This window comes from Camelina sativa, chromosome 19 (assembly GCF_030686135.1).
Source record: "Camelina sativa cultivar CO46 ecotype springtype chromosome 19, ASM3068613v1".
NCBI classification, from domain to species: Eukaryota; Viridiplantae; Streptophyta; class Magnoliopsida; order Brassicales; family Brassicaceae; genus Camelina; species Camelina sativa.
Genome location: NC_141898.1, coordinates 2,408,734 through 2,433,413, shown reverse-complemented (window position 1 = coordinate 2,433,413; position 24,680 = coordinate 2,408,734). Strand labels below are relative to the sequence as shown.

The 24,680-nt window shown below is 36.5% G+C and overlaps 7 protein-coding genes and 1 pseudogene across 10 annotated transcripts; 7 read left to right on the top strand and 1 right to left on the bottom strand.

Moving 5' to 3' along the window:
* The first annotated feature begins 1,951 nt into the window (after positions 1 to 1,951).
* On the top strand, positions 1,952 to 2,705 carry LOC104764278 (uncharacterized; annotated as a pseudogene).
* Positions 2,706 to 2,770: 65 nt separating this feature from the next.
* On the top strand, positions 2,771 to 8,302 carry LOC104764277 (long chain acyl-CoA synthetase 6, peroxisomal). The gene is given in 24 exon segments (XM_087501566.1): positions 2,771 to 3,055; positions 3,177 to 3,237; positions 3,314 to 3,391; positions 3,518 to 3,589; positions 3,698 to 3,779; positions 3,870 to 3,975; positions 4,072 to 4,148; positions 4,360 to 4,404; positions 4,521 to 4,607; positions 4,982 to 5,071; positions 5,228 to 5,307; positions 5,456 to 5,549; positions 5,786 to 5,874; positions 5,960 to 6,048; positions 6,221 to 6,350; positions 6,508 to 6,626; positions 6,728 to 6,851; positions 6,941 to 7,027; positions 7,294 to 7,397; positions 7,480 to 7,565; positions 7,645 to 7,734; positions 7,826 to 7,912; positions 8,018 to 8,092; positions 8,094 to 8,302. Coding segments are annotated over 24 exon segments (2,103 nt in total). The 5' UTR covers positions 2,771 to 2,928; the 3' UTR covers positions 8,118 to 8,302.
* Positions 8,303 to 8,773: 471 nt separating this feature from the next.
* Positions 8,774 to 11,036, top strand: LOC104767351 (sugar transport protein 6). The gene is made up of 4 exons (XM_087500631.1): positions 8,774 to 9,110; positions 9,250 to 9,569; positions 9,656 to 10,282; positions 10,397 to 11,036. The coding sequence occupies exons 1-4, from the start codon at positions 8,984 to 8,986 to the stop codon at positions 10,844 to 10,846; spliced, it is 1,524 nt and encodes a 507-aa protein (XP_087356757.1). The 5' UTR covers positions 8,774 to 8,983; the 3' UTR covers positions 10,847 to 11,036.
* A 244-nt stretch (positions 11,037 to 11,280) lies between these two features.
* On the bottom strand, positions 11,281 to 14,736 carry LOC104764276 (T-complex protein 1 subunit gamma-like). 3 transcript variants are annotated; one of them, XM_087500406.1, is made up of 13 exons: positions 14,612 to 14,736; positions 14,435 to 14,496; positions 14,258 to 14,330; positions 13,959 to 14,026; positions 13,793 to 13,862; positions 13,562 to 13,630; positions 13,404 to 13,475; positions 13,261 to 13,334; positions 12,340 to 13,002; positions 12,132 to 12,257; positions 11,931 to 12,036; positions 11,764 to 11,838; positions 11,281 to 11,683 (listed from the first exon to the last, which is right to left on the bottom strand). In XM_087500406.1, the coding sequence occupies exons 11-13, from the start codon at positions 11,949 to 11,951 to the stop codon at positions 11,498 to 11,500; spliced, it is 282 nt and encodes a 93-aa protein (XP_087356532.1). In that variant the 5' UTR covers positions 11,952 to 12,036; positions 12,132 to 12,257; positions 12,340 to 13,002; positions 13,261 to 13,334; positions 13,404 to 13,475; positions 13,562 to 13,630; positions 13,793 to 13,862; positions 13,959 to 14,026; positions 14,258 to 14,330; positions 14,435 to 14,496; positions 14,612 to 14,736; the 3' UTR covers positions 11,281 to 11,497. The 3 variants fall into 3 exon arrangements, with proteins under 3 accessions (XP_087356532.1, XP_087356533.1, XP_087356534.1); XM_087500407.1 differs by having other exon boundaries at positions 14,612 to 14,732; XM_087500408.1 differs by lacking the exon at positions 14,258 to 14,330 and having other exon boundaries at positions 14,612 to 14,734.
* Positions 14,737 to 16,409: 1,673 nt separating this feature from the next.
* Positions 16,410 to 17,625, top strand: LOC104764275 (germin-like protein subfamily 1 member 7). Its single transcript, XM_010487775.3, has 2 exons — positions 16,410 to 16,664; positions 16,922 to 17,625. The coding sequence occupies exons 1-2, from the start codon at positions 16,538 to 16,540 to the stop codon at positions 17,470 to 17,472; spliced, it is 678 nt and encodes a 225-aa protein (XP_010486077.1). The 5' UTR covers positions 16,410 to 16,537; the 3' UTR covers positions 17,473 to 17,625.
* Positions 17,626 to 17,713: 88 nt separating this feature from the next.
* On the top strand, positions 17,714 to 20,804 carry LOC104764274 (uncharacterized). Of its 2 annotated transcripts, none has more exons than XM_010487773.3 (8): positions 17,714 to 18,118; positions 18,295 to 18,411; positions 18,522 to 18,678; positions 18,802 to 18,875; positions 18,979 to 19,128; positions 19,435 to 19,720; positions 19,833 to 20,066; positions 20,150 to 20,804. In XM_010487773.3, exons 3-8 carry the CDS (start codon positions 18,523 to 18,525, stop codon positions 20,516 to 20,518), a joined length of 1,269 nt encoding a protein of 422 aa, XP_010486075.1. In that variant the 5' UTR covers positions 17,714 to 18,118; positions 18,295 to 18,411; position 18,522; the 3' UTR covers positions 20,519 to 20,804. The 2 variants fall into 2 exon arrangements, with proteins under 2 accessions (XP_010486075.1, XP_087357691.1); XM_087501565.1 differs by having other exon boundaries at positions 17,837 to 18,118; positions 18,295 to 18,405.
* A 615-nt stretch (positions 20,805 to 21,419) lies between these two features.
* On the top strand, positions 21,420 to 22,168 carry LOC104764273 (uncharacterized). Its single transcript, XM_010487772.3, has one exon. It carries the CDS (start codon positions 21,669 to 21,671, stop codon positions 21,990 to 21,992), a length of 324 nt encoding a protein of 107 aa, XP_010486074.1. The 5' UTR covers positions 21,420 to 21,668; the 3' UTR covers positions 21,993 to 22,168.
* Positions 22,169 to 23,422: 1,254 nt separating this feature from the next.
* On the top strand, positions 23,423 to 24,174 carry LOC104764272 (uncharacterized). Its single transcript, XM_010487771.3, has one exon. It carries the CDS (start codon positions 23,683 to 23,685, stop codon positions 24,019 to 24,021), a length of 339 nt encoding a protein of 112 aa, XP_010486073.1. The 5' UTR covers positions 23,423 to 23,682; the 3' UTR covers positions 24,022 to 24,174.
* The last annotated feature ends 506 nt before the right edge of the window (positions 24,175 to 24,680 follow it).

Genomic DNA, 24,680 nt, shown 5'->3' with positions numbered 1-24,680 from the left:
AATTTAAAAGTCACCAGTCCAAAATTATCTGCAGACAGCTTTAAAATTATACTCATTTCACTAAAAATATTTCTATTTATATATTGAATGAAAAATTATTTTTGTCCAGAGAGTATATATATTTCATAATATAAAAAACACTAATAGCAAACTATTGGGTATGGGACAAACAAACAGACAATAATAATCTAATCTAATTGGGGTATGTATGCATATATCGAAGTAATATGATCGTAATAATATAAATAAATACAAGTAAAATACTTGGAAGCACGTTGGAGCTGCGGGTTTCTTGGTGTTGGACCACTCTCGATTTAGTTCTAATTTTTGTTCTCCTTCCTTTGTTTTTTTTTGTCAACGTTTCGGTTCAAGTGTTAGTCTGATTTTTTTTTTACTCTAACAAGTAATATTGTTTATCAAATTTCAAATGCATATATTTACTAGATTTGTTTGCTTCTTTTCTTTCTTATATCCTATAATTTCATTGGATTTTAATGGTAGAATGTAATGTAGGTCTTGAATGTTTTGTAGATTATGAAAGAGACTTTAGTTTTTGGTTTTCAAAAGCTCATTTTGATACCAATTAAAAATTTTAAATTTCAGGTTCCTTATAATTTAGAAAAACTTTTTGCTATAGCCTTCTATTCACGAATTTAGATTTTAATTAGCTTTCCTATAATTAAGGGAATCTAGTTTTTACTCATTCTACTTAATTTTTCCCAAAAAACAGAATCTATTTTTTGGAGTTTTTTTTGTTTTTTATTAAAGGGTATTCAATTTATATAAACAAGTGTCCAATGAGCTATTTTTTGGAGTTAGACAAAAACCTAATAGTAAAATCTAAAATCCTAAAACTGAAAACCAAATATAAAAGGGACTTAATAATGAATTTAAGAAAAAAAAACTCTAAACAGTGGCTAGATGATCAATTTTAAAACATTTAACTATTTTTTAAAAATAATTAAACACTAAACTAAAAACTGTTAACAAATTTAACCATGATAAGTTTATCCTTTTAATAATTACGTCATTTTTTTCCAAAATACAACTCATGATATGTTTATGGAGACTTAAGACTTCAGCTGGTGATTCTTTATTAGTCAGATCATTTGTTTGCATATTGGCATTTCTACAGATTTGGTATTGAACTTTGAATTATCACTCTTCTTAACAATACAATAAAGTCATTGGTGGACTTGGTAATTATGCGGTGAGAAGGTTATATAAGCAGGGCAGGTTCGATTCCTTTCCCTTACTTTAGTATTATTTTATTTTCACAATATTTAGTAGGCCCAAATTTTTCTCTGCTTCCGGCCCACTCTCATATAAAGCGCCCGGTGATCGGATTTAAGTCTCTAACCTAGAAATGTAAGTACAATTCATCAGTTACAAATTACAACTTACACAATTAAGTATAACTTATACACCGACTTAATATGAAAAGAAAAAAAATAATATATTTTTTCTATTATTTAAAAACTGTACCTAATGTAAAACGACATTATTTAAAAACAGATTCCGGAAACCAAGTCACTAGAAATTGATACTAGTTGGAATTTTTTTTGTTTACACCACATATTGCTTAACCATATATTAACATTTCATTTCTGTAAATTTCCTTTTTTTTTAAATCTGTTGGATTTCATTCTCATATATATGGGATATGGACACAATAAAAGCAAAAGATCTTATAAAAAAACAACACGTCAATTAAAGTGTCAAACTTTAAGTGGCTGTTACATAGTATGTAAATTTCATCCAAGGAATCAAATCCTCCTAATTAAGAGATAGTTTTGACTCAACAATTACAATTGATCAACAACAATAGCAAAAAGCCTCCCTCTAATTTACTGCCATAAAGTGAATACAGATTTGTACAGCTTTCATTGTGTCCTTCTTAAGCTTAATTATCCATCTTTCGTTTTATGAATGAATCTATATGTAACAGAAAGATAAGTCTAAGACAATTCTTATAATATACACAAAACCTAGATATCACCCCCCCCCATACAATAATATTACAATATCATGTCGAAACGAAACATTTGCTACATAGTTTCCGGAATCATATTCATCCTCTTAGCCCTCTTCTTGATTGGTTTGATCCTCGCGCAAACCGTGTTCAAGCCAAAACATCCGATATTACAAACCGTGTCTTCAACCGTCGAAGGCGTATCCACAAATGTATTGCCACCAGATCAGGTCCAGGTGAACTTCACTCTCACGCTCGAGATGTTGCTGACGACCCGAACGTTGCGGATGTCAAGTACAAGACGGTGGAAAACATGGTTTATTACAGGGATACGCTGGTGGGAAATCTGAGTCTTCCTTCAAGCACGTTACCAGCGAAAGGTTCAGTGATTTTGGCATGTCCTCTTGTTCTTCAGATCGATAAATTTGTAGTCAACTTGGGGGATATCGTGCAAGATATATTGCATGGGAAAATAGTGATGGAGACAAAAGCAAGAATGCCAGGAGAGATCACGTTGTTGGGAATCTTTAAAACACATATGGATTCATTATCGCATTGCAACCTCGTACTTGGGTTTCCTACAATGAAAGTGTTGGAACAAGTTTGTGATCTCAAAACTAAGCTGTAACTGTTACGTTTTTGTTCTGTTTTTGTTCTATAGGCTTAATAGGGCATGCAGTGTTTGATTATAGTTTTCCGTAATAATAAAAAAAAGATTGTATTATTCATTCAAGTACCCTTTTTTTAATTATTTTGTTTTTGTGTTACAAATTAATAATATAAATTTTGGTGAGAAACAAAGACACGAAATCAACGGATAGCAACATCATATTATCAACACAAAGAGTTAGAAAAGCGTGCCTCCTTTTTTTCTATTTTAATTTAATAAATAATCTTCGGATCTTCGGATCTTCGGATCATTGTCCTCTTCTCTCTCTGATTCCGAATCGGAAACTATGGATTCTTCATCATCCGTCGTCGCAGCACGACGCCGTATCAACGCTATCCACTCTCACCTCGTCACGTCTTCTCGCTCTTCCCCTCTCCTCCGTTCCAATCCAACCTCCGGCGAATTCGGTCTTGGTCCGTATTCTCTCAATCTCTTTTTGATTTACTTTACTACTAGGCTTAGCTAAGCTTCCTCTCTCTCTCTCTCTCGTTGCTGATTCCTTTTTTTTTTTGTGTGTATTCTGATCGCAATTAGATAACGGATACAGTGTTGTTCTTCCTGAGAAATTGAATACTGGCAATTGGAATGTCTACAGGTTTCCCTCTTCTTCCTCCTCTCCTTTCTCTATCTCTCTCTCTCTCAATTTCATTTGATTTCAAAATTTTACTCAGATCTGTAAAGTCTCCGTTCAAGCTCGTTAGTAGATTCCCAGATCATCCTGACATCGCTACTCTCCATGACAATTTTGAGTATGGCAATCAGAATCCCCCCCTTCTTCTTCTTCTTCTTCTTCTTCTTCTTCTTCTTCTATTTATCAATTTTTTTTTGAGTCATCTCTCTGAATTGTTACTGTTCCTTTGTTACTATGTATGTAGGCATGCTGTTCATGATTTTCGTGATTACAAGTATTTAGGAACTCGTGTTCGTGTCGACGGAACTGTTGGAGAGTGAGCTGCTCTTAAACTTCACTCAAGAAAATTATTATGTATATGCTTTCTTTTTGAAAGCTTTTCTCTTTTTACGTGACTCTTTTGTATTTATTTACTCTTCTCTAGCTATAAATGGATGACATACGGAGAAGCTGGTACTGCAAGAACTGCTCTTGGTTCTGGTTTAGTTCATCATGGTATCCCCATGGTAATTTGTTTGATTCTAGCTTTTTCTTTCCGATTGATTGATCTTGAGTTTTGCAGCTTGACTGTTAAGTCTCTGTTTTTCTTCTATTAGGGATCATCTGTTGGAATTTACTTTATCAACCGTCCTGAGTGGCTCATCGTTGATCATGCTTGTTCTTCTTATTCTTATGTGTCTGTTCCTTTGTATGATACTCTTGGTAAGCTTCTGGTTACAGCTTATGATTTCAATTGCACTTTTGTTACGGATGTTTATGATAATAATACTCTCTTTTTTTTTTTTTTTTTGAGTGCAGGTCCTGATGCTGTCAAATTTATTGTCAATCATGCAACTGTGCAAGCTATTTTTTGTGTGGCAGAGACTTTAAACTCTGTAAGTTCTTCAGTCTGCTGCTTGAATTTCTTTCTCCTTTTCTAAATGCTTACTTGGATGATAGTGAGATTAAAAAAGGGAGAACCTTTTTTATCCCTTCCTCAAATGATGTGTATGTTACTCTGACTGTTTGAGTGTTTTCCTTCAATTGCTCCTACTTTTGCTAAATGCTCGTTTTTCCTTGCTTTCCTGTTTTTGCTGGAGGTTTCAGTTACTTAGCTGTTTGTCTGAGATGCCAAGTGTACGCCTGGTGGTGGTATGAAGACACCTCAGAGTTTTTTATTGATTACTATTTGAGTATTATGACTACAGTTTTCAAATTATTATTTTTTCTTCTCTTTGTTCGTGGTGTACCTTTCCTGGACTAAGTAGGTTGTTGGAGGCTTGAATGAATCTTTACCCTCCCTTCCGGCATCAGCAGGAGTGAAAGTTGTATCATATTCGGTGTTACTGAATCAGGTACTTGTGTAATTTTGTAATTCAATAGCCGTCTTCTGAAGAAGTAGGACTAAGGACATTCTATCATTTAAGATTTTGCAAGTTCTTACCAGTGCTATTATGATTCGTGTTCTGTTTATTACCAACCCGGGTTTCATCAATATTTATACAACACTGGGTACATAGTAGGTCACATATACAAGTGACTTCCACATCATTTTACTCTACCTATCACTCAAAAATTCAAAATCAATTTATATCAGGGCTACTGTTATACCTTTCCCATATTATCTATTGTAGTTTAATATAGTCACCCTGTATCTTTCTCTCTGCTAGCAGCACAGTTGTGGTCCATGTTGGTTTCATTGTTTTCTGACCAAAAAAATGTGTTTCAGGGTCGTAGTAACCCTCAGCGATTTTTTCCACCAAAACCCGATGATGTTGCAACTATATGCTATACAAGCGGAACAACTGGGACACCCAAGGTTTTGCTCACTTGAAATTTTTATCTTCAAATTTAGGATAGTATTGTTCTTTATTTCATATTTACCCAGACTATAACATCTAAATTACTGTTTATCTAATCCTGTATGTCGCATTCCTCCCTTACCTGCTCTTCTTCTGGATGAAATATATTAAAGGGAGTCGTTTTAACTCATGCAAACTTGATTGCTAATGTTGCTGGCACCAGCTTTAGTGTGAAATTTTTCTCTTCAGATGTGTAAGTGCTTTGCTTCTTTCTACCACTAGTTCAAGATTTTTAATGTTCTCCTTTGTATCTATTGCTACATATATCTTAATTCTTAAGCGGTCTTGTTTCAGATAGACTATTAGTAACTGATTTTGTCATAATCTCTTCTACTCCCCAGTTACATTTCGTATCTTCCATTGGCACACATTTACGAACGAGCTAATCAGATCCTAACAGTGTACTTTGGTGTTGCTGTTGGATTCTACCAAGGGGTTAGAAACTGAACTTTCTCCTTTTAGCCAAATATTTGGCATTCCAGATATGAAGTCAGAACGTCTGGAAATCTGTTCATTCTATCTTTAGCTTCTCATAATACCTTTGATAAACATGCACTGGTTTGCATTAAGTAACCATGATAGACCTATGCACCTGTGATCTGATTTTTTCTTATACCGTGCCCCTTTTCTATTGATTTGATTGGACGAACCACTTTTAAAATTTTTTGCAGGACAATATGAAACTACTGGATGACTTGGCTGCTCTGAGACCTACTGTATTCAGCAGTGTCCCTCGATTATACAATAGAATTTATGCTGGGTAATATAATAGCTTTGGTTTGTTGATATGCGCTCTCTGCTGCTATTGCGAATACACTGAACTAATGTAAAGTTGTTGTCCCCAGTATCATTAATGCAGTAAAAACCTCTGGTGGGCTGAAAGAAAGACTCTTCAATGCTGCCTATAATGCAAAGAAGCAGGCTCTCTTGAATGGTAGGTCCTGCCATACTTAGTTACATTGAAACCAATCTGTGGAATTATGTAGCTAGGGCACTTTGTTACAGTTGAGGGACTTTGATTACAGTTGAGTTCTAAGATATGATAAAAGTATTTACTTTAAACAGTTTTGGGCTTGATTTCCTTTGAATGTTTACTGTTGGTTCAGGAAAGAGTGCTTCGCCCATATGGGACAGGTTGGTATTTAATAAGATAAAGGACAGACTTGGAGGACGGGTTCGTTTTATGACATCTGGTGCTTCACCTCTGTCTCCTGAAGTGCTGGAATTTTTGAAAATGTAAGTTTATTTCTTTCAAAATATTGTGTTCTGTCATATTATCCAATAAAATTTACCCTCAAGAATGAAAACGTTGTTTTCTTATAACTTCCGTTTGAATTTAGCTTGTGATTTTCTTTTATCTTTGATTTAATCTTGTGGTATGAATCTTCTTTAGATGCTTTGGAGGAAGGGTATCAGAGGGATATGGAATGACTGAAACATCTTGTGTCATAACTGGAATGGACGAGGGTGATAACCTCACTGGGCATGTTGGCTCTCCTAATCCAGCTTGTGGTGAGCTTTTTTACCGAGTCTGCATAAGATAAGTAGAATAATTTGGAACTAAATATACAATTTAAATCGCTATTTGGATTTAATACGCCTTCCTTTTACAGAAGTAAAGCTTGTGGATGTCCCGGAAATGAACTATACATCAGTGGATCAGCCCCATCCCCGCGGCGAAATATGTGTTAGAGGTCCTATCATTTTTACAGGATATTACAAAGATGAAGTTCAAACGTATGTGCACCTCTTGCATTGCAAATTCCTCTTTCACTAATTAAAGTTTACCAAGAACTAATTCTTTCAGTAAAATGTATTATTTTCAGGAGAGAGGTCATTGATGAAGATGGATGGCTTCACACTGGAGATATAGGTCTGTGGCTGCCAGGAGGACGTCTAAAAATTATTGACAGGTTTTTCCGAATCACTTGATTTTTGTTATACATTGTCTTTATAGTAAAGTCAAATTACCTTGGCTCAGAATGAATAAGCCTGCTTTTTCATCTGTATTTTCTCATCCCATCTTTGGATTTTACTTCTTACTGATGATATAAGCACCAAGGAATGTCTGGAAAAGTCTAGGGAGTGCAAAGCTCTAGTTTTCCACGACTGGTTATTTATTTGGGGACTTGTTGATATCTTTTGAACATATTAGTAAAATTTCTCATTCTTTGAACAGGAAGAAGAACATCTTCAAGTTGGCACAGGGGGAGTATATAGCTCCAGAGAAAATTGAAAACGTCTATGCCAAATGCAAATTTGTGGGCCAATGCTTCATATATGGTATAGTATATAAAATTTCGTAAATCATTTTGTATAGCATTGCTTTAAGTATTCCCTATCTTTATTCGTTTCCAATTTTCAGGTGATAGCTTTAATTCATCATTAGTCGCTGTTGTATCGGTTGATCCAGATGTGCTGAAAAGCTGGGCTGCTTCAGAAGGCATTAAGGTAATATAACTTCCTTCACCTAATTCTCTAAATGTAACAATAGGAAACTAACTTTATACCTCCACTTTGCTGAATGTAGTATGGAGGAGATCTGAGAGAATTGTGCAATAACCCGAGAGTGAAAGCAGCAGTACTATCTGACATGGACACTGTTGGAAGAGAAGCTCAGGCAATGCATCTCAGTAAACAATTTTCGTTTAGTTAATATTTCTCAAGTACGCTATCACTGACTTGAAAACAAACAAAAACATATGGTGCAGTTGAGAGGCTTTGAGTTTGCAAAGGCGGTGACATTGGTGCTGGAGCCATTTACACTGGAGAATGGTTTGCTAACTCCGACATTCAAGGTAAGTTCTGCCAGACCCGTTTGAGCAAGTAGATTCGATGGTGAGATAATATTAGGAAACCAGTTGTGAATATGGATTGAGGCAAGATTTGATTGATATTTGTAGATTAAGAGACCACAAGCAAAGGAATATTTCGGAGAAGCAATAACAAACATGTACAAGGAACTTGGTGCTTCTGATCCCCACCGCTAATAAAGCTTTGTGATGTTAGTATAATCGTGTGATTAATAAAAAAAGCCCACTCGAAATGTTATGTTCATCCCAAATTGTATTCTTTTTTTTGTTGTTCTCTTGCCACATACTTATTTTTATTGAATGTTAGTAAAGGTAATAAAGGTGCTACATTCTATGTTTTCCCCTGTGTAATAAAAAGGGCAAAACATTCCACAATTCGTTCGTTTGATATTATTCTCAGATTCTTCGGCCTACCAGGAAACGACAATCTTATTCAACGTATTCTACTTCTGTAACCTTCAGATTGGATTCACTCGGCCAACTCACTATCCCGTTCGCTGAAAGATATCTGATAATAAATAGTGATACGGTTAGAAAGATGTTATTAAAACTCGGTTCAGTTTTTGGTTGGCTCAGTTAACCACGATTACTACTGCTGAGCGGCTGAGCCTGATTTAGTACAAGAAGATTTGACTGTGCAACCCAAGAATAATTGGAAAGAGAAAACAAGATTGTGATCCGAAGCAGTCCTAATCACTGACCATACAATAACCCATATATCTCGCATATGCTATTTCGAAACACACAGTCCCAATTTTAGACAAGTCTGGATCTCATCTCAGTTTGGTCTGTGACTCTGTCATGTCTTCATCTCTTATAAATACGTGATCTCTTTCACCTTTTATCATTCTCTCCAACAGGGTCTGTCATTTCAAGCAGGATCTCTGTCTCCCTCAGTCTCTGGTCCGTGATCTCTGTCTCCCTCAGTCTCTGGTCCGTGATCTCTTTAGTTTACACGGACACAGACACGCCCGCACACATATACAAACACTTAATATATTTTGACGTATATATACTGAGTTTGCGTGGTGGTGTCTGATCGAGATTTTATTAAACATGGCTGTTGTTGTAACTAATGCAAATGCTCCGGCTTTCGAAGCCAAGATGACTGTCTATGTCTTCATCTGTGTTATGATTGCCGCTGTTGGCGGTTTGATCTTCGGATACGACATCGGAATTTCCGGTTTATTCTCTTACTCTGTACTAGTTTTCACACATACATATGCATTTCAAGAAAACTAAATAAAACCTATATCTTGCATCTCAAGTTACATGTCTTTTGTTTTCTTGTGCTAATGTTGATGATGACCTGTGGTTAAAAGGGGGAGTGACGGCGATGGACGATTTCTTGAAGGAATTTTTTCCGGCGGTGTGGGAGAGGAAGAGGCACGTACACGAGAACAACTACTGCAAATACGATAACCAGTTCTTGCAACTGTTCACATCGTCTCTTTACCTAGCCGCACTTGTGGCCAGCTTCGTTGCTTCCGCCATCTGTTCCAAACTCGGAAGGAAGCCCACGATGCAGTTTGCTTCTATCTTTTTCTTGATTGGTGTCGGCCTCACTGCAGGAGCCGTTAACCTCGTCATGTTGATCATTGGAAGACTCTTCCTTGGCTTTGGGGTTGGATTTGGCAATCAGGTATATATAAGTAAAGAACTAGCTACATGTGTCAAAACAGGTCACTCCGGGGTTGAAAATGACCTAACTTCACCTGAAATATGCAGGCAGTGCCGCTTTTCTTGTCTGAGATTGCTCCAGCACAGCTCCGAGGAGGTCTCAACATTGTATTCCAACTCATGGTCACAATCGGAATCCTAATTGCCAACATTGTCAACTACTTCACAGCCACGGTTCACCCTCACGGATGGCGCATTGCTCTCGGTGGAGCCGGGATTCCAGCTGTTATTCTCCTCTTCGGTTCGCTGCTTATCATTGAGACGCCCACAAGCCTCATCGAGCGCAACAAGAACGAAGAAGGAAAAGAAGCCCTAAGGAAGATCAGAGGAGTTGATGATATCAATGACGAGTATGAGTCTATCGTCCATGCCTGCGACATCGCGAGGCAAGTCAAAGACCCTTACAGGAAACTGTTGAAGCCGGCTAGTCGCCCACCGTTGGTTATCGGAATGCTTCTCCAGTTCTTCCAACAGTTTACTGGAATCAATGCTATTATGTTCTATGCACCGGTTTTATTCCAAACTGTTGGGTTCGGTAGCAACGCAGCGCTTCTCTCTGCCGTTGTCACGGGATCGATCAATGTTCTTAGCACGTTCGTTGGGATTTACCTCGTTGATAGAACTGGCCGGAGATTCCTTCTTCTCCAATCTTCCGTTCACATGCTCATCTGCCATGTCATTAACTATATCTCTTGTCTTTTGTTTTTATTTCTTGTGATTCAAGTTGGTAACTTGAAGATGGGTTTCTTGTCACACAAGTTAAAGTAGCTAACAAATCTCTTGAAACAGTTGATCATTGGAAGCATCCTAGCAAAGGACTTGGGTGTAACGGGAACACTCGGGAAGGCACAAGCACTAGTAGTGGTGATATTTGTGTGCGTTTACGTGATGGGATTTGCGTGGTCATGGGGACCTTTAGGATGGCTAATCCCAAGCGAGACGTTTCCTCTAGAGACTCGAAGCGCAGGATTCGCTGTTGCAGTCTCGTGCAACATGTTCTTCACGTTCTTAATTGCTCAAGCCTTCTTATCAATGCTTTGCGGGATGAGATATGGAATATTCTTCTTCTTCGCCGGCTGGATCATAGTGATGGGACTGTTTGCGTTGTTCTTCATACCAGAGACAAAAGGAATAGCCATTGATGACATGAGAGAGAGTGTCTGGAAGCCACATTGGTTCTGGAAAAGGTATATGCTTGCGGAGGATGATCATCCTGACGTCGAGAAGAGATCTGCTTGAAGTGCATCATTCTCTGTTGATGTGTCTTTTGTTTTCCCCTTACCTCTTCACTTTTTTTTTTCTTTCTTTTGTTGGGTTGCTATTCTTTAATTCTTTTGTTTCGTTGGGACGATTAGTGTAGTAATAAGGACCAACTTGTTGATTCAGGTTAGGGTATTATCAATGAAAAATTCCATGGAAATTTTCCTCACATTCTTCTCTCATTTATTTACATTATTTGAATTGTTTCATCATACAGTAGTAGATTAAGCTTAAGCTTCTGAAAATTAACAATTTAACGCCTTAATTTTTAGGCTAGAATAGAACATTCCAGAATTACAGTTTTGTTTCTTTTTGCTCAACGTTAGCAGAATCAGATTCTCTGTTTAATTGCTTGTACCGAACACAGAAGAACAAAACCAAGCAAGAAATCCGGTTTAGGAGTAAACCGTAAATTATAAAACAAAGCTAATTTTAACCATAACCTACTAATCAGCGTCTTTCAGTGCTTTCTTTTTCAAAGGATATATAACAAAAGATTCACTCTACTCAATCCTCTCAAGTTCCTCTTACTTGCCAAGTCAAAATGCAAAATTAGAAGCTATTGAAAGGAGTGTCAAGTTTCACAAACTAATATATAGCTAAAAAGAAAAAGATTATTTTGGTTATTTTCTAGTCGGGAAGTATTTGCTCGTTGTCTGCATCTCCTTCTGTCTCAATGGTAGGCTTAGTAGGTCCAGCTCCAGGAGCTTGCTTCTTCTTGATTCCACTCACTATATCATCAATCCTCAGAAGCATACACGCCGCTTCTATCGCTGTCTTAAACGTTTGCGCCTTCACATTGTACGCATCCCATATCTAATCACAAAATTGAAAGTATTATTAAGTCTCAAGAAACATAGACTTTACCAGAGAACATTGCTTTTTTTCAGTCTTACCTTGCTCTCTTTCATGTCAGCAATTGCACCAGTATTCCCATCGATTCCAGTCCAAGCATTCTCACCATTTGCATGCTAATTAAACCCAAAAAAATGAATCCATCAGAGAAATTTAGGGTGTCTAAAACATGTACAGACATTAAAAAAATTGGTAGACGTAGATATACTTTTCCTTGCAATGCTGTCATAGTTCTGATCACGTTAACTCCACAGTTCTGAGCTAGAGTACGTGGAATAACCTCAAAAGCTATGGCCACTGTTCCAATATGGCCACTGTTCCAATAACATTCAAAATTAGATCACCCATTCAACTTGAAAATATCACAAGTTCACAACTACGGGCAAAGCGAGTAGAAACCATAACAAACCTTTTCGATTCCTTCAATTGTTGCACTCTTCTGTTTTAAAGTGGCAGAAACTGTTAATTCTGTGGCTCCGCCGCCAGGAAGAAGCTTTGGGTTCTTGATGATGTTTCTTGAGACAGACATGGCATCCTGCAGGAAGGAATGCATCAGGTAAATGATAGTGACTAGCATGAGAAATATCTTATGTTTTGTAATATTATCATTCACACACCTGAAGATTTCTTTCCACTTCGTTGAGGAGATCTTTACTAGGTCCTCTTAAGAGCACGGTGCATGCTTTAGGTTCCTTGCAATCAACAATAAAGGCAAAGAAATCATCTCCTATCTTCTTGACCTCAAACAAGCCAGCACCGGTACCAACGTCAGACTCTTGAAGTTCATCAGGCCTGTTCACAATCACAGCTCCACATGCCTTAGCGATTCTGTTGTTGTCCGTCTTTCTCAACCTTCTGATAGCACTAACCCCAGCTTTACTGAAATAGTGACAGGCCAAGTCACTAAGTCCCTTCTCTGTAATTACTAAATCGGGTTTGAACTTTAGTATTTGCACGCAGATGTTCTCAATGTACTCCTCTTCCAGTTTCAACAGCACTTCCCAGTCCTCTTCTCTGACCAACTCGGCGTTGGTTTGGTTTTCACCTTTTTTGTACTCAAGGGGGCAGTCAAGAAGAATAATCCGCGGGTTGACAATCTTTCTCTTCATTTTACCAGGGGCAACTACGTCTTTGTTAAACATGACTCCTTTGAGAACCTTGGAGTCCTCCAACTGCCCACCTGGAACCTTCTCAACCTTAATGTACTTTTTGATATCCACCTCCCTCAATCCTTGTCCAAGATCAACACCAATAGTAGTGGTGGCATCAATAGCTAAATCCTACAAGAGCCACATTAACTCGTGTAAGAATGTGGGGGGAAAATAGCTAAAAAAAAAAAGTTCTATGACCTATAAGGCTTGTCACTACTCCCACTGTGGCTAGATTTAAGTGTGTAGCTTCTAAATGTGCAGACGTCGAAATGTGTTTGTGTCTTGTAAGTATACAATGTGTTATGATGTAATGTAGAAAAATATCATATATGGTTAAAGCCACCCTTGTTCGCAAAAGTGGATATTTTCAGTAATTAAAATACTTACAGCAATCAGATCTCCAAATTTGCTTGTGAATTTTGTTCCTATGCAGCTTTTGACTAATCCTAGTACTGTTGCACCTGCAATATAAATATTCATGTATCAGCAAACATGCCCACGAACAAAAACAAAGGTACAAGTGTACTTACGGTCATTGACATCGATTGGCATGGCAATCTTGTCAAGAACAGTGATAGCATCCTCGAGAGCCTTAATATAAGCTGCAATGAGAAAAACATTGATCTGATTAAAACAGTAAGAAAAATACAACACTGTGGAATGATCACAAATCAAGCCGCAAGTATACCTCGGCAAATGACTGTGGGATGGTAACTCTTCTCAATAAATGATTCAGCAACATGTAACAATTCACCAGCTGTTGAAAAACGAAAAGAAATCAGCGAGAGTCAAAATAGAGGACAACATTGTTGCGTATAAAACACATGCATTAGAGGAATATCACAGCAGTGCCTATTACACTCATCAAAGCAAACCTAGTGGCAGACAAATTAATTTCAACCAGATGAAATGTACATACCAAGAACAATAACAGATGTAGTCCCATCACCAACTTCTCCATCCTGTGTGCGACTCAACTCAATCATCGACTGCAACCAAGAAAGAGCAAAAAAAAAATTGATATCAGAAACAGAACAGTAAGAAGACGACAAGGACAAGCGAGAAAGGGAAGGAGTTAAAAAAACCTTAGCTGCAGGGTGAGCAACATCAATTTCACGCAAAATAGCATTTCCATCATTGGTAACAACAATCCCTGAAAACCAAAGAGTTTAGCAAAACCCATAAAGACCTTTTATGTACAGCTAACTTAGACAGTGTGAAGTAAAAAAGCTTTGACACAGAGAGAGTGTACATTGAATTACAAGTCAGTAAAGAAAGACTGAATTTTTCAAAAGGAATAAACCCTAACTTAATCCTTGTCCCTTTGAAGATCTATGGAGAAGAGGAAAACACTACAAGGGAGATACAAAACAGAGAAACCTACCTCCACCAGCATCAAGAAGCATCTTTAACATAGAGCTAGGACCCAATGTAGTTCGTAAAATGTCAGAGACAGACTGTAAAATAGAACCCAGAACTCTAGTGAAACCATGATTCATTCATTAGCAGAGAGAGAAGCAACAATGGGAAAGAAAAAGAAAAAAGATAGAGACTTTATTACCTTGGAAGACTGAATATTAGCATGGTGAACCTTAGCTCCAGATTCACGCTGCAATGAATCCTCTGAACATTTTCACCAAGCAATTACATTAAACAACAATACAGAACACAGAATTAAGAAAAAAAAAACCAATTACAGATTCATAGAAACAAAATCTGCATAAGAAGAATTACTCACTGAGAACAAGAACGGGTGCGTTCATATCTGCGATCAAAAGCGTACACGGAGAACCGGAGAAGAAACAACAACAGCGACGGCGACGGCGACGGCGACGGATCAAATTCAAACAAGTGTGGATTCTTTCTCAGCTCTCTCAGACACTTTTATTATAAAGGTTTGTAAAGCCCAGTAATTCTAATCTTATTAAGCCCATTAAAGCCCATCTATGTTGTCTATTTATTTTTCTTCTTTTTCTTTTCAACTTTCAAATTTGTGTAGTTATTTTTAAGTTACAAGTTTTTTTTTTGGTACAAGTAGTTTATGTTTAAGTTAATTTTCATTTGAAATCCAATTAAGTCGAATACATTGTGTGTATATATTATTTGGTAACCTATCAAACATATCGAATGCTTGTTACGTGATTAGTGATAAGATACATGAAATTAGTGTAAAACAAAACAAAAAAAAAGTCCATAATAATATTTGATGATGAGACATAGCATTCTACTTAGGTGATATATATATCAATGCTTTAAAATCATTCTTTATTGCAAATTTCAGCAGCCTCCTTGAGAAAACGACAGTAAAACGAATGGAGAAATTAAGACGATCTCATAATGGACTATTACAGATTTGTATTTCTCCACAAAAATAAGAATATAGTGGTATAGGAGTTGGAGGTAAATGAAAGTGTTGCCACCATTTCACGAGCTCACGCTCCAATTTATTATTGACAACTTGCAAAGCACGTGATTTTTTGTATCAAATAAATATTTGACATATTGTAATTTTATAAGGATGGCCGATGACCGTATTCTCTAGCTAGTGCTTAGGGCACTTGATTAAGTGGCTATGCACAATTGTATGTTTGTTTATCTTCCAACTTCCAACTTACCTAGTATCTTTTTGGTCACTCTCCTCATGATGTATACGTAGCCATCACTTAAACTCCATGTTACCTAGTAAAACGCAATTCTTTTTTGCTTTTCGGAACGAAGGTTGAAAATTCAAATATCAAGATGTCGTGTAATCCAATACTTAGTAAGATAGCTCAAACATTTAGATAATTATTATTGACTTGTAGGAAATATGGGGATAGAGCACCCAAACAAAATTAAGCATTATGTCAAACGTTCTCGCCTCCTTTCTTGAAACTCCAATTTGTGTATGTCATCAACATCAGACCAGTTTTTATTTTTTTTATTTTTCCATTGAGGCAAAAGACAAGCTACTAATACTATATTTATTATATCACACTTAACTTCATAAAATCCCTTTATCATTATCATACACTTTGTTGTAAACACATATGTACACTATATCTACAGTTTTTTAGTTTTCACAAGTGATCATAAAACTATAGTAAACTAACTAATTTCAACTTTAAATAAAAATCTACAATTATGATAAGTTTAGTACTTCTATGTTATATAGGATGGTAAAAGACACACATATAACATATCCTTACTCTTTTTTTTTTTTTTCTAAATTAAACCCAAAATCTTGAACAGAAAGTACTTGGTATACTGTATATATTAAACCTCTTATTTATTGTAGAAGAAATAAATGAAAGTCTTGAACGGAGTATATAGTATATGTAATTTTGCAAACACAGTACACCGAGACGTTAATTAGCCTTATTAACGTTTAAGGACTATATCGATTTAAGAACACGCTTGTGTGTTAGTCTCCGTACATACCATCCGAAAGTATTTGCATATCTTCTCACTTAACTCACTTAAATCTTTTGAATTAAAATAGTAGAATCGCCAGTGAGATATAACCACTAAAAACTTGTACGACTCATAATTTAATAAAACCCATTACCATTACTGATTTCTTCTGCTATATATAGCGCATCATTAGCTTGCAATGTATCTCAAATCCTTATCACAAAGCTTAAAAAAAAGCACACACACATACACAAAATACGAAAATATATAAATGGAAGGGTTTCTTCGGTTCCTTGTAGCGAAAGCCATCTTGTTGGCTATAGCATCTTCATTTGTGTCTTGTTACGACCCAAGTCCTCTTCAAGACTTTTGTGTTGCCGTCGATGACGCTAATGGCGGTAATATCTCTATTTACTATATATAATAACATGTTTGTGTGTCTTTTTGGCTAATGTTTATGATCAATTTTCACTAGCTTCTTTGTAATTCGAAACAAATATATATGGACTGATATATGTAAGTGTAACAGAAAGTATGATCGACATGTTTACAGTATCATATAAATAAAAGAGAACAACATCAAAACAAATATATTAACATTAATCACCATTCCGCTACAATTAACACGATTGGATTTTTCATCTGTGTGTTTCAGTTTTCGTGAATGGAAAATTCTGCAAAGACCCAAAATACGTGAAAGCCGAAGATTTTTTCACTTCCGGACTAAATATCGCCGGGAACACCATGAACCGCGTCGGCTCCAACGTTACAAACGTTAACGTCGACAGAATCCCTGGACTCAACACCCTTGGAGTGTCCCTTGTCAGAATTGACTTTGCCCCAGGAGGTCAAAACCCGCCACACACGCACCCACGTGCCACCGAGATACTCGTGCTTGTTGAAGGAACGCTCTTAGTCGGGTTTGTAACATCGAACCAAGACAACAACAGATTGTTCTCAAAGGTTCTTTACCCCGGAGACGTATTTGTGTTTCCCGTGGGAATGATACATTTTCAAGTGAACGTTGGGAGGACTAACGCGGTTGCGTTTGCTGGTCTCGGTAGCCAAAACCCCGGTACGATCACAATCGCAGACGCGGTCTTTGGATCGACGCCTTTGATTATGCCAGAGATTTTAGCTAAAGCGTTTCAGCTGGATGTGAACGTGGTTAGATACCTTGAGGCAAGGTTTTCTCGTAACTATTGAAAAAGGAATGACGGGAAACTGTAATCAAAATATGATGGGAAATGTACCAAAACAAAAAATAAAAATAATCTAAATAAAATATGTAATATATTGTGTGACAACTATAATCATAAAAAAAAAAGTGTCTATATACAATTGTAGTTTGATAATAAATACAATGTGTGAAGGCATGAAACCACCAACCATAGAGAATCGATTAGACTTGCGGTGGAAGGGAATAACATTATTCCAAAAAGATTTCTTACAGATAACAAAAAGATTTTAGGGTTTGAAGTTCCCAGGCTGGATTTTGTTGGGCCTTTAATGGACCTCTTCGCTAAATTTATTCAGAGTTTAATAATAATTAAAGGTTTAATTATTCCTTAATCTCCGCGTTTTCTTCTTCTTCTTCTTCCTCTTCTTCTTCTCGAGTCTCGACTCTGCTTTGCTTTATCCCACTGAGAATTTTGAATTTCATTCATTCATATCCCAAAGTTTTCTCTTTTTGGAGATAAATCAGGAAAAGTGTTAAACCCCCGATCAGTATAATCTCCGTTGTTGATTTCTGACTAAGGGTTTTTCCGATTTCAGTTTATGATCTGAGTCCGGGACTCTCTCTGTGTGTTGCTTTCTCATTGCGTTTTTCGATTCTTCTTCCTCTTTCAAGGTACGCTTTTGTTGATTGCGTTTTAATCACTCTCAGATCGTTCCCAAATTCCGGGGTTTTGTCTTAATTCCATCAAATTAATCGCTGCTTCAAATTCAACAACTCACCGATCCCTCGAACCCACTTTATGAAAAAGCTAATCGAGGGTTTAAATGCTTTTGAATCGTGAAAATCAGATTCGGATTTAGGGTTTTTCTCTGCTTTAAGCTTCAATCCTTTTGTCCACTTGACACCTCCCGGAGAATTCAGGAGGCTATTAGCTCTTTTCCAGATCTTGCTTAGCTCTTGTACAGGTTTCAAACCCTTCAGCTCCTTTTGCAATTGCGTTGTTTCTTTCTAGTTTGAGAGTTTGTTCAGAACGTAACTAATCACAAAGTTATCTCCTTTTTTTTTTTTTTTGCAGAATGGCGGATTTGCTTCCCATTTACCTCATTATTGTGGCGTTTCTATGCACTGTCGTAGCCATTGCTTTGGCCTTATTCCATATCTACAAGCACCTTTTGAATTATACGGAACCCATTTATCAGAGATATATCGTGCGCATCGTCTTCATGGTCCCGGTCAGTTTTTGCTCTTTCAACTGTTTTTCTTCTCTTTCTCTGTCTATACTGATTATTGAACTCCATTTCATGTTGGATTCTCTCCGGCTAACATTGTTCTTATTTCTTTTGGCACTACTACAGGTCTATGCCTTGATGTCATTCTTGGCTCTTGTGTTGCCCAAGAGCTCGATATATTTTAACTCTATCCGAGAAGTGTGAGTGTTTCTAAATTTTCCATATTAGCTAGTTTAGCATTGAACGAGATTCCTCAAGTTACTATACTAAGTTCTTAATGATGCAATCTTTTGTCTGTTTCAGTTACGAAGCATGGGTGATTTACAATTTTCTATCGCTGTGTTTGGCATGGGTTGGAGGCCCAGGTTCAGTAGTTATAAGCTTAACTGGCCGCTCTTTGAAGCCATCATGGCATCTCATGACATGTTGCTTCCCACCACTGCCATTAGACGGGTTAGTTTGCAGACTTAAACCTACATTCACTGTGCTTATACTGGTGGCATTTGTATATTTCTTTGAGTTCTCATATGATTTTTCACTAAATCTTGGAACTTGTTAAATTTTTAATTAAACCATGCTGAGGATCTTTAGGAATGAATGATCATTCAGTTGCGTGACTCTGGTTAAGCATAAGCATTAGAATTTCTTTAGTCCAGATATATTAGCATTAGGAATTTTTATGAATCTCGGTTTTGAGGTCTGTGACGACTGCCTTACCTAACATCTAATAACTGATACCTGACTTATCTTCTTTTGAAGGCGTTTTATTCGACGGTGCAAGCAAGGTTGTCTGCAATTTGTTATTCTAAAGCCAATCCTAGTTGCTGTAACACTTGTGCTTTATGCAAAAGGAAAATACAAGGATGGAAATTTCAGCCCTGATCAATCCTATCTCTATCTTACCATCATCTATACAATATCATACACAGTAGCTTTGTACGCACTGGTCCTCTTTTATGTGGCATGCAAAGATCTGCTTCAGCCATTCAATCCAGTCCCAAAGTTTGTGATTATAAAGTCTGTTGTCTTTCTAACTTATTGGCAGGTAATGTCTTTCTCGCTTGCTATCAATGAATCTGGTTTTGGCATTAGCTTTGGTATTCTCTACAAATATTTTAACACATTTCTACTGTCTGGCGAACCTTTTTGTGTTACAGGGTGTTCTAGTTTTCCTTTTTGCTAAATCTGGATTTATAAGAGATGAAGAAGAAGCAGCACTCTTCCAAAATTTTATAATATGTGTGGAGATGCTTATTGCCGCAGCTGCTCATTTCTATGCATTTCCGTACAAGGAATATGCAGAGGCCAATGTTGGAGGAGCTCGAAGTTTCTCAAGAAGTCTGGCACATGCTGTAATGCTAAATGATTTCTACCATGATACTGTTCACCAGGTAACAGATAACAAATGTTTTGAAATGACTGATCTTTGGCCCTTTGCTGCGGTGATGATGATATTGGTTTGCTATTCTTGCAGTTTGCCCCGACATATCACGATTATGTGCTCTATAATCATAATGATGGTGGTGAGGAAGGGACAAGGAAGTACCGGGCACGAACATTTGTGCCAACTGGTCAGGAAATGGATGCTGTTAGAAAGAACAAACATATGTTTGGAAACAAGATAGATGGTGTTTCGGTCTCTAGTCAATCTTCAGAATCAAGCACACCCAAAACCTCTGGTGTAAGTTGTGATCATGCACGCCCTGAAACCATGAAATCTTCTTTGCTTGTGGATGCCTCGGACTCAGTTTCCACAATGTATGACATGTCCCTCATTGACATTGATATATCGAGCTACCCAAGCAAGGTACCTTCTGCAAATATAAGTGGAGGACCTAAATAGTGGGTTAAATTGATGTAGAATCCACCATTAACAGTAACAAAAGTGTTAGATTTAGGAGTTTCTCAAGTGTGTTGTTAAGCAGGAAGATTTTAGTTGGAGATGGAGGTATAAGTGTGATTTTTTTTAATCTTGTATGTGTTCCCTTGTTGTTCTTATGATTCTTCCACTGGTAATTTACTTTGCACAGCCTGTTTCTTCTTATTGCTTGTTCCACGATATTTGGTTTGTAGATATTAATTAAATGTATGGGATATTGGTTACACAATCTCAAAAAAGTTGTGAATCATTTGGTGTGGAATTAGAAAAGAGTTAGATGGAGTTTGGAACTATGTGTATTGCAGAGTTTGGAGCTGTTAGGCTATCTCCTCTGATGTTCCTTTCAGACCACGAATAATAGTATTTAATTGTTTTGTTTGTGTGCTATTTATGCTAACATTGTATTATTCATTGTAGTGTACACCCCAAAAAGAATTGTTTCTTTTGTCGTACTTAAGTCACATAAATAGTTATGTTAGACTCAAACCCGAGACCCCAACAAGCATAATAAGATAAACCCAAAAACATTCATCGTTTGGAAAAAAACTGTCAATATCATAATGTCACTTAACAGTTTTTTTTTTTAAATCAATCAAGTAATTCTGGAAAAATCATAAATTAGATTATATTTGGAAGTCTAGTATTTTAAAATGGAAACAAAACCGTCATAATATTTGCAATCTACGTACATTGTTTATATAATACTATAAGCAAAACGTGAACATTGAACTTTGAATTGATATTTGTAACTTGTTGGGAAGTTAGATTAAAGTCTCACCTAGATATATTGTATTTGATTTGACGAGACCACTTTTTTTATTTTTGGTAAAAGAAGAGAGAAAGAGAGAGACAAACACCATTAAAAGCAGAGAGAGTAATAAGAGTACGTCAAAAGGCAAAGCCAAAAGCCAACAATATTTAAAGCAAGAACGTGAAGCACTTGAAAACACGATTGATATATATCCAAACCAAACCCTATTCGTTGTAACGACGGCGGTGTGGTTTTAGTGTTTACACAAGTTAACCAAATTAGCCATCACCGTAATCTACTGCAAGAAATCTCCATCAGCCCTTTTTATACTCAGTTCTATACTTTCTAAATTCCCCAATTCCAATGAGCAGAAACAGCAGCAGCAACGGCGTTTGTTGGCAGAGCAACAGCGGTTACTACGGCTATGGTTATGGAGGAGGAGGATACGTGGAGAAGAGACAACTGTTCCTGAAGAGCTACCAATTCTCTAGGAAACAGAGCTTAACAGAGAAGATTCAAAGATCCGTGAAGAGAGTTGTCAAGAAAGTTGTTTGGATAAGGTTGAAATCTGCTAGGAAGCTGAAACGCGTCGTTTGGTCGCGTCTCAAAACAGCGTTTTTCTACCGCCGTAGACGCTTTTTTCGTCTCCTTCATCCAAACAAACCTTCATCTTACTGCTTCTACTGACTACTGAGTTTATCTTTTCTCTTCTTGTCTCTGTTTCTTCGTTGATTTGTGTGTGCATATTAGTTTCGCTGCGTGCTTAAAAATTAAGATTTATCTTTTCATTTAGTTAATGTCATTTAATTGATTTCACTGAAATGATCTTGTTATGGTTAAGGATTGCGATCAAATTTTTCGAATTTGGGAAAAAGAGTTATCAAGATTTTGTATTGTGATTTAGAGAGAGACTTTAGGATATACGAAAGATCATGCAGGAAATGTGAACTGAACGTCAGATTCAGTAAATGTTCGTATTTTTTTATAATTAATACAGTATGTATGTATTGTATTGTATGAAATCATAATAGTCATTAGTCACATTACGCAAATAACGTAGACGAGTCAGGTTCCTCTTTTCTCGTGTCTCCTTCCCTACAAGTCAGTGATATTATTTCGTAAGCGACTTTTTTAAATAAATATCTTACCAATTTATTTAAGAGAATAATAATAAGCCTACATTGGGCCTCTTATGGGCCTTCTGTGGGTCCGTTTAGTTTACAGTGGACCTGAGAATCAAGAACCGAAAGTGGTTATATTAACCGGATACAGAGTTCGGTTGAAATATAATTTGGGATAAAAATAGACTAACCAACCAACTTATTCCTCGTCACCAATCCAATCATTGATAACTATACGTGTTTTATAGAAATATTTGTGGACCTTTGTCTCTCTTCAATTTCTTAAGTAATATTCCTCTCTCTTTGTTATTGTTGTCACATTGTGTCAGTGATTCCCCAAAAATAATTCTTAGATTTTAGAAGAGCTTCTCCTAACTCATTTAACTAACACTTTAACTTTAGTTTATTTTAGAGACTTCCAAATTCAAATCATTTGACACCATATCTCCTCATATCTTCCCCTCGATTTCTTTTTTAGCTAAAAAGTAAAAAGCATTCTATAAAAACATCTTTGGCAGATGCATTCTCATGAAAACGAAATCGGAGTTCCCTTTGTTCCACGTAACAAAACATGTGTTATTACCATAATACCAACAAAAACACTATACACATTCACATAAAATGTTAATATTGATGTTAATTAGTGTCTGCAAATTTTTTGGTAACAGTCATAAATGGGACAAGCTTTTTGGATTAGCAATTTCGAATGAAACTAAAAACGGAACATGGTTTTTATTTCCCATTTCCACAAAACTCCATCTCGAACTTGCGTTTAATTAAAAACTTCTCTGTGATTCACACATGAAACCAAAACAAAGGGTTTTGTCTTCTTTTTGTAGCATCGCAGTCACAGCCCTTAACCGCGTAGGTCCATATACAGAGCATCTGCCTATGTGGTTAAACAAGAGCTGCCCATTTAAAACACAATTTGGATATTTTGTGGGTTTTAATTTTGAGAAAAAAATCTAAAGAAAAAAATCATGTGCTTTAAGAATCTTTCTTACTCTCTCTCTCTCTCTCTCTCTCTCTCTCTCTCTTTAAAAACACATGCCCTTAAGCCACTTCTCTCACCATCATTATACTGTTCTTCTCCTTATCTCTTGAAGCAGAAACATTTCCTTTTTGTATTCCTGCTCTGTTTTTTCTGTTTTGCTTCTTTTAGTCTCCTTGTTTCGTTCTTAACCTTCTTCATTAGACAGTGACTTTGTATTGTCCTAAAACAACAACAAAAACCCAACTTTTTATAGTAACTTAAGATGTTTCAAATTGTAGGGAAGTACCGGTGGAAACAATCGTATCGGTACAAAAAGCTAACTGAGCAACATGAAAAACTGACAACACCACCACCACCAACAACAACAAGGTCAAGTAAAAGACTTTACTTGGGGAAGAAGAACGAGTTTCGAGCAAAAGGGTTTAGACTAAACCGATCAAGGAAGCTGGTACTTAAGGCATTAGCTTTGCCGAGAAGGATTTTTAACATCTATGTACGTATCACAAATCAGATGAACAAAGAAGGTTTGTATCCGAATCTTGTTTTCTCTTCTCATTGGGGTTTCCCTGGTCAGCTGAATTCAAGAGGTGGGTTCCGTTAGAGAGAAGACAACAAACGTTGATAACTCAAAAAGGTATGAGACAAAGCAATGTAAAAACAATGATTACATGAGATATAATACATACCATGTATGTACTTCTTGTAAACTGTTATGTTATTTTTTTTCAATTTAAGGGATTATAAGAGCAGAGTCTATGATTTGTTATGTTTCATAGTTGAGACTTAAGAGCAAGTGGTTGAGTGATTCTATTAATATCATCATCACTCTTGGTGAAATACAAGTTAAGTTGGTTTTTTTGTTGTTGTTGTTGGAGAAGAAGATTTGCTATCATAAAAGACACTTGAACTTTACCGAAGATTCGAACTTAACAACAAAACAGGATGTGATGATTTGTGACAACCACTTTTCCTTTTTTTATTTGCATAAAGAAAGATAAGAGACTTTGGTCAGATAATAAACAAAAGGGTGAAAGAAACACTCCAACTCCAAGCATGCCAGTACAAAAATACCAACGAACTAACTTCTCTCTCGTTGCAATTTGCAAAATGTTATAAATAAAGGAACTAACTATTTGGAAGGAAAAATCGGCGCTTTACTTCCTCTTTTGCAATAGTGATAAGGGATTTAAAAAATATGTATGTAAGATTGTGAGGTGTTTTATGCTTCTAAACACACGACATATGTATATATTCAATTGA

Bases quoted from the DNA above. Each gene is read 5' to 3' on its own strand.
- LOC104764272 (XM_010487771.3), top strand. From the start codon at position 23,683: ATGTTTCAAATTGTAGGGAAGTACCGGTGGAAACAATCGTATCGGTAC.
- LOC104764276 (XM_087500407.1), bottom strand. From the start codon at position 14,636: ATGAACGCACCCGTTCTTGTTCTCA. The intron at 14,331-14,434 runs GTAATAAAGTCT...TCTATTTTACAG, and splicing joins CTAATATTCAGTCTTCCAAG to TCTGTCTCTGACATTTTACG. The intron at 12,037-12,131 runs GTTTGTTATGGT...TTATTGGAACAG, and splicing joins CAATTGAAGGAATCGAAAAG to TGGCCATATTGGAACAGTGG.
- LOC104764274 (XM_010487773.3), top strand. From the start codon at position 18,523: ATGGCGGATTTGCTTCCCATTTACCTCATTATTGTGGCGTTTCTATGC. The intron at 18,679-18,801 runs GTCAGTTTTTGC...GCACTACTACAG, and splicing joins GCATCGTCTTCATGGTCCCG to GTCTATGCCTTGATGTCATT. The intron at 18,876-18,978 runs GTGAGTGTTTCT...TGTCTGTTTCAG, and splicing joins TTTAACTCTATCCGAGAAGT to TTACGAAGCATGGGTGATTT.
- LOC104764275 (XM_010487775.3), top strand. From the start codon at position 16,538: ATGGAAGGGTTTCTTCGGTTCCTTGTAGCGAAAGCCATCTTGTTGGCT. The intron at 16,665-16,921 runs GTAATATCTCTA...TGTGTGTTTCAG, and splicing joins CGTCGATGACGCTAATGGCG to TTTTCGTGAATGGAAAATTC.
- LOC104764273 (XM_010487772.3), top strand. From the start codon at position 21,669: ATGAGCAGAAACAGCAGCAGCAACGGCGTTTGTTGGCAGAGCAACAGC.
- LOC104767351 (XM_087500631.1), top strand. From the start codon at position 8,984: ATGGCTGTTGTTGTAACTAATGCAAATGCTCCGGCTTTCGAAGCCAAG. The intron at 9,111-9,249 runs GTTTATTCTCTT...TGTGGTTAAAAG, and splicing joins ATACGACATCGGAATTTCCG to GGGGAGTGACGGCGATGGAC. The intron at 9,570-9,655 runs GTATATATAAGT...TGAAATATGCAG, and splicing joins GGGTTGGATTTGGCAATCAG to GCAGTGCCGCTTTTCTTGTC.